Source organism: Camellia sinensis, chromosome 1, assembly GCF_055761805.1.
Source record: "Camellia sinensis isolate YWXY chromosome 1, ASM5576180v1, whole genome shotgun sequence".
Taxonomy (NCBI): domain Eukaryota; kingdom Viridiplantae; phylum Streptophyta; class Magnoliopsida; order Ericales; family Theaceae; genus Camellia; species Camellia sinensis.
In genome coordinates this window covers 15,032,082-15,039,399 of record NC_138961.1, presented here as the reverse complement: position 1 = coordinate 15,039,399, position 7,318 = coordinate 15,032,082, and the positions used below count along the sequence as shown (strand labels likewise).

General features: G+C 35.9%; 2 protein-coding genes across 2 annotated transcripts; one reads left to right on the top strand and one right to left on the bottom strand.

Moving 5' to 3' along the window:
- Window positions 1–3,739: 3,739 nt before the first annotated feature.
- LOC145819969 (uncharacterized) lies at window positions 3,740–4,207 on the top strand. The gene has a single exon (XM_082914141.1). It carries the CDS (start codon window positions 3,740–3,742, stop codon window positions 4,205–4,207), a length of 468 nt encoding a protein of 155 aa, XP_082770267.1.
- Window positions 4,208–6,299: 2,092 nt separating this feature from the next.
- LOC145789562 (uncharacterized) lies at window positions 6,300–7,079 on the bottom strand. Its single transcript, XM_082866355.1, has 3 exons — window positions 6,933–7,079; window positions 6,745–6,844; window positions 6,300–6,635 (listed from the first exon to the last, which is right to left on the bottom strand). The coding sequence occupies exons 1-3, from the start codon at window positions 7,040–7,042 to the stop codon at window positions 6,321–6,323; spliced, it is 525 nt and encodes a 174-aa protein (XP_082722481.1). The 5' UTR covers window positions 7,043–7,079; the 3' UTR covers window positions 6,300–6,320.
- Between the last annotated feature and the right edge of the window lie 239 nt (window positions 7,080–7,318).

The window sequence follows — 7,318 nt, the reverse complement described above, 5'->3', positions numbered from 1 at the left end:
AGTGTGAATGCAACAAAAGGAGGGGTGTCAAGTGTTTGTCAACCACTTCCTCCTGATAGGCCATTGTGGTTCCCTGGTAGTTCACCTCCCGAGTCGCTTGACAGCAGGTAAACTACTAAGACAGTATCTGGTTTACTGAAATGGAAATTGAAATGGAATGGTCATTAAATTTCAAATGGAATCACCATTCTTCAATTTAGAAAAATGGACATTCCATTTGGGAGGTCAAAGAGTTTTCATTGTTCCTGCTTAAAATTATTCTATCAAACCAAACACTACCTTGATATTCTCTGTTCCATAGCCTGCATTCTTTTTTCTCTTTGCTCTGCTAATCATTGGAAGAACACAAACAAATTGATTTATGCTTGGAACCAAATTCACTGAAAAATGGTTTATGAAATCCAAAATGCAATTGGATTAGCGATTCAATGAGCATTGTGTTATTTCTTCAGACATTACAGTTGAAGTAATTTCTTCAAAAAATAAATAAATTAGAAAGAAAGAAAGAAAGAGAGAAAAGATCACAAAACCAGAATTTGCAGAGAGCTGACAGTACTACTAATTACTTATTCATTTCACAGTCAACATAATTTTTTTTTTGGCCTGTTATTTTATTTTTTCAATGCTTGTTGCAGTCTTCCTGGAGATTTTGGCTTTGACCCACTTGGATTAGGTAAGCATTTGTTCTAAATTATCAACTGGAGCAACATATTTTTTTGTTTTAGTTATAAAATAAAAAATATACAATGAAATTCTAAACAAGCCTGCAAGGCGAACACTGCTTTATGAGGGGAAAAATAGCACCTAGCCAACAAAGAAAATCTCTCACGGCCCGAAGCTATGCCAAACCAAACACCTACACATACAATCTGTCACTATAGAACAACAGATCACCATTGTGGAGTACTGTTCTTGGCTCATCTCAATGAAAATATATGTAGTTGTAACTTTCATGCTATAAGCATCAAAGGTGAGTGATAAATGATTATGACATTTATCTGTAGTTATGAAGACTATCTCTAAGAGTGCACATGTTGCTGAGTGCACATTTTGGCAGCCATTACATAGCAAGAGAGATTTCAAGTACAACAATGAAAGCAAAGCCCTGAGCCCAAATTCAAAGCTTCAAATGCAAAGATGACTTCATAAATGGTCACCCCTTTAATTTTCCATCTCCAAAAATACCCAAATTTAGTCACTAGTCACAACAGTAACAACCAAAACCCTAATTTCAGAACCAACAATGCCTTACAAATCAAATGAACATAAACCACGAACTAGTGATATTAGTACTTTTACCTTGTTAGTTCTTCTTCTTCTTCTTATTCTTCTTCTCTTTCTTTGAAAGGTGAACCCATATTTAATAAGAGCAAGTATTGTAATTAATAAGATATGTTATTTGTCAAAAAAGCTTTGATTAAATGATTGCTTACCTCTTGGGATGAAAATGCATGAGATTGTTGTTGATGTGACATTGGCCGAACAGTGGGATGACTACTAAGTGAATCCACAACCTATCATTCAATAAGAGACTTAAATTGTATATTAGCTCTAGGCAATTTAAAGTAATAACTAGTAAAAATAATTAAAATACCTGCTGCCTATGTAATGGGTTTGATGGTGCAACAACTGGATCAACGGGAACGCCTGCAGCTTGCAATTGAGATTCCAAAAACTAAATTCGTGATTGAAAATCTGTGCATATAGCCTGAATTTGTTTCTCCATTACTTCATTCATCTTCGACTCAAACTACATTTGATACCGTTGAAGTTTCTCTTGAACTTGTTCCTGAACTTGAGTTTGGAAGAGACGATTCTGCTCTTGTGACCGCCTATATCCACCTCCAAAAACATCAGTGGGTGACGGTCCCAATCCAAACGTCCGAACACGACCAGGTCGCTCTGGGCCCATAACTTGTGTGAAGATTTGCTCCTGTAATGCTGCAGGGTCAGTAGAAGATCCCTCCATGTGCTCTGCTAACTCATTCATTTGAGTCTGCAAGTTTGAATTCAATAATTAGCCTCCAATATAAATATAAATTATATTAAAAGTCCAAAGATAAAGTAGTATTACATACCATAACCTCAGTAACTGAATCACTATTTGACGTCCCATCTTTCATGTGACCTACTAGCAGGAACCCCATTGTTCTTTTTGGTCTCCTATAAATGAAAGACAACCAAAATCTTAAGATAAATAAGAAAATTAAATAATTAAGCAATTAAATATGTGAACAAGTTAAGTAAATAAAATAAACAACTAAGCAAATAACATCTGTTTTTGTAGAATTGGTATAAATTCATTATGGTGCAAATTGTTGACACCTTTTTAGCACATATAGACAGATATAGTTGACAAAGAATGAAAAGGATGAATGGAGAGAATAATTATACCTCCAGTCGAACTACTGAGAAAGGCTTTCGGCTTGTTCTATGATGTAATGTCTTCTTCTTCCGGATTTTTCTATTCTTCTTGCTTGATTTCTGTCCAATATGAAATTTATTTAAGATGTTATAAAAAATTATCATATATAAACATTTTTTCACATAAATAAAATTTTACCGATGCACACTGAGTGCCCCAATAGTAGACCAAAGCCCGCCATTGATCCTCATGTACTCTATCTGGTCGATGAGCCAACCTTTCTGCATCATTCTTGAAGGGTTTGTATCCCATTGTTTTCACTCGACTTTTCCAATCTCTCCATTTCTTTCCAAATGAAGCCATTATTGTTCTCTTCATGGATTCATCTGCATCCGTATGAGCCTGCATTATAATTATAGACACTTGTAATATGCAATGTCAACTACACTTGTAATATGCATTTCATATGGAATACAATTGTAACTTATTTCATATTAAATATCCATATATACCTTTATCTCCCTCCATATGTTATCTTTGTTTTGTTTTGGAACATAATGCCAAGTCGTAAAAGTGAGTGGTGCAAGACTCCCATCTCATGCCAAAACGCCCAAATGTGAAGCAAGGGATGTGTGTCCTTCAACTACTTGATTCAACTCGTTTGGAATAACTTTTAAAATGCCATCTTCACTAGTACCCCATTGACCATGCACATATGTGGGACCCCTTGTCTGCTTTTGTGTGGCTTGACTTGAGCTAGGACCTACAAAACAATAGTAGTAAGCTTAATATCAGTTTCTTTATGATGCAGTCAATTGGTCACTGAAGATTCGTTCTATTATTTTAATAGTCCTAGACTCAATGACACAGTTCTTTCTTGCTTATTTTCTATAATAGTGTTCAACATGAATTCTAAATCTCTCTTTCAAATATTAATATATATTTTTTGCACTACTCATCGTTACACTAGATTTAAAGTAGTCTGTTCATTTACAGATTTGATAAGGCCTTTTCACTGTTTTATATTTTGCGAATTGGGGCTGAACTTTCGGGTTCTTCTTCACAAAAGACTCTTGTATTTTTTCAGCGGCACCATGATGTACCTCCCTCATTCCTAGAGGCACAAAAGATCTTAAATAGAGTAACCTGTCCATGATTTGGCCAAGTTGAATAACAATGATCTTCAGCCTCTGCCCTATAGAACATGTTAAACCTCTACCACTGTACTAGCATCAAGATTCTAAACAAACACTACATCACAAGCATACTCAAACATGTATAGATAGATGATATCAACTTGATTTATAAAAACAATGTCTCTTGCGGTCACAGTTGGACGATTGGGTACTTTGTCGAGTTCGACTAAAAGGCAACATGTCAAAGAACACCTGGGAAGCTCGAGACAGTCCCGAAAAGGAACTGACCGGGTACTTACCCAAGGCTGAGGAGCTCCCTTCTGCACATGCATACCCAAACACAAACATCATCGCAGATTATGGACACAGAGGTTGCCAGGTATTAGCTTCCATACTAGCCCGCCAACCTCTTCCTAAAATCGAAAGCATTTCAAGTGGAATTTTTCAAACCAGCGATGATGGCAACAATAGTGGTTCACTTTACGAAATTGGTTCAGACAAAGGAAGTTCTATCCTCGCAGATTCTTTCTTTGATACCATTTTCAGTGCACAAAATGGAAAATCCAACGAGGGGATTAGGTATGAGAATCTACTTCTGTCTACCAAGACAGTGACCAGCAACAAAGACAATGAGGATCTTCCACAAGTCAACACACTAAACATCAACGATATGAACTCCTATATTCAAAATCAGTCTCAACAATAAGCAAGGACACTTCTATGGAAAAAAATGCCGTGTTGAATACAACACTCTGCAGACACTCTTAAAAGCATGTCCGATACTTATTCAATGAGTCTTATTTAAAATTTTAATTTCATAATAATGGACACTTGATAGATACTTCAGCAACACATCTTGAATCCTCCAAACATGATCTATGTGATAAATCTCTTCATAATAACAATGTTGTTCATTATTTGAAATACAATCGGTGCACTCTAAATATGTCTTGAAATATTTATAAGATGTATTTTAATATTTTTTTAAAATATGTTCTTATATGTTTTCAAAATTGTTGTGTAGGACCATGTCTCTACCATTTAGATTACAATTCAAGCCTACATCAGTGGAGGCTAAGCTTGAATCAAGTAGGTCAGGTCAACCATACCTGAGCCAAATAGGTCAGTTGTAACATTGGTGTAATGGAATGAGAGTTTGAAATCAGATCAACCCCAAAACGAAAACCCAAAACAAACCTAAGAGCTTCATCTCTTCTTGATTCTCTTGGTTTCGATTTAGCTTCAGTCAAGGTGTCTTGTCATCCAGTTTGTACTGTAGCCTAATAAGCACCAACATGTTAAAATACATAGAAGCTTTGAAGACCACAATATAAAGACCAGATGTTCTCTCTTTATCCCCCTCCCCCTCCAAAGATCAAAAACCAACAGGCAATTCATCCACACCAGAGAACTTGAAAGTACTTAGTTGTTATAGTTTCTGCAAAAGGATTGAGAAGATAACGATAGATTTCCCTTGGAAGGTATAATAAGAGGGAGGTTTGTGTGCAGACTATAAAGTGAATGAGTCAAGCACTTCTAGGCAATTTGTTCACCACTCAAATTACTAAGCAACCTCTACTACTTGTGTTGTGGGGCTGAAGAAGAAAATTTGAGGTTCCTCAGGTGTGTGCTTTAGTGCTTGGAGGCAGTCTAGGGGCTGTGAATTTATCTTGGAAGAGGGAGCCAACTCCAGTAAGGAAAGTGGCAGATGTAGTGGGTTTGGACATTCAGTGGAAAATTTGGGTCAAAAGGTGGTCACTTTTTGGCACTAACAAAATTTTATGATATCTTTGAAAATCCCACAAATTTGTCCCAATACTTTTATCAAATGAACAAATCTTGAATCTATTCTGCATGTTCTTGAACTTTTCATGAATATCCTTAAAACTATGAACTTTTCATGGTTATTTTTTTTTAAAATAACCATGCATGATGTATGATAGATAGGACTACAAATCTAACTCAAAAACACCATAAGAAAATATCAAGCAAAGTTGATACATACCAGCTGAAACAGAGCCATGTGATGTACTACCGCTACGTGATATGGTAGGAAGACTGCCTGGTGGATGCCATAATGCCGGTGGATCGGGTATGACTTTCATCTTGAGTGTGTTCTGAGTCTCATCTAAACTAGAACTACTAGAGCTTGATTGCTCACTTTCACTAGAAGAATGGTCGAAGCTAGAACTCATAGATAATATCTATAAAAAAACTACAAACATAAGAGTAAGGACATGATAATCTATAAATATCTACTGCATTCAAAACAAAATAAGAGTACATGAAAGGTAAAAATGGCCATTTAACGAAAGGTACAAAGGTACAAAAGCAAAGATTTTATTAATATGAATATCCATACAGAAAACACAAATGTAAAAGTGAATATGCTGCCAATTACAATATCATATCAGTTCTTCGTCATCTTCAAATTGTGCCTCTGTCGATGTTTCAAGAGGTCCAATAGTTTCATCAACAGTTGTTCCATCAATACCTTGCCTAACCCAATCCATATCCTCCTCACAAGTGAAGGAAGCTACATCTTACTCTTGATCACCAAATCCTTCCACTTCATTGTGATGTAGTCCTTCATCAATAGTTGGTTGTTCTCCACACACCTCATACAAGTCTCTAGGTTTCATCTTGAGTACAACATTCCAATCTTCATCACCAGAATCATTAACATAAAAGACTTGTTGTGCTTGAGATGCTAGGATGAATGGCTCATCACTGTCTTGTTTCTTCGCATATAACAAGTGATTAAAATTAACAAGTGTAAAACCAAAATCATCCTGCTTGAGTCCCTTATTGTTATCAATCTAGTTGCACATGAATAACATGTATCTATGGTCGTGTGAGTAATACAATTCAATAATATCTGTCACATATCCATAGTACGCTACATCACCTTCCACTGGATTAATGTCTTTCGCACTTGCATAGCTGGAAGTCTTTGCCTTCACCATAACCCCACTATTCTGAGTTTTTCTTCTCAACTCACAACTCTTAGTATGATACCTAGTACCATTAATTATATACCCATTAAATCTGGTGGCCTTTCGGCTGGGTCCCAAAGCCAAAATTTTAATCTCTTCTGACAACGCTACATTTTCAGTAGCTAATAGCTCAGCAACCTATTTTTCAAAGAAAGTTATCAATATTAAACATCAATTAACAACTTCAAAAATATAGAAGCACATGGATTGAAAAAATATAGAAGACTTGTGCTTAACATGCACTTACATGAGAATTGAACCATTTGGGAAACTCATCATTGTGACGACGATCCACATCATAATCTCTGAGACGACGATGTGACCGCTTAATAAATTCACGATGTTCCCTACACAATTAAACTACTTGTAAAATGCACGATAATTATAGTTGGTATAAATACATTCACAATGAGACAAAGGTTGCATCTATCTTACTCTCGATATGGGACAACCGCAGCAATGTTAAATAACATATACCGATGAGCCTGTACCCATGTTGTGTTATCAAGAACAAAACCTTTTCCTTTTCCTAGAGCCCGCCCCATTAATATCTCAGGATTGTCATTAACATCGCAATTCCTTAACGGTCGATGCAATTTCGACTCAACATCATGCAAGTACCTTGAGCAAAATGTCATACTTTCTTCGACCAAGTATCCCTGTGCAATTGAACCTTCAGGATGACTTCGATTACGCATGTATGATTTAAGCGTCATAAGGTACCTATAAACAAAAAGATACATACATGACTTCCAAGTATAAACAATCAAATATATACAAAATGGACATTGGAGTAGAATTACACACCTTTCTATAAAGTA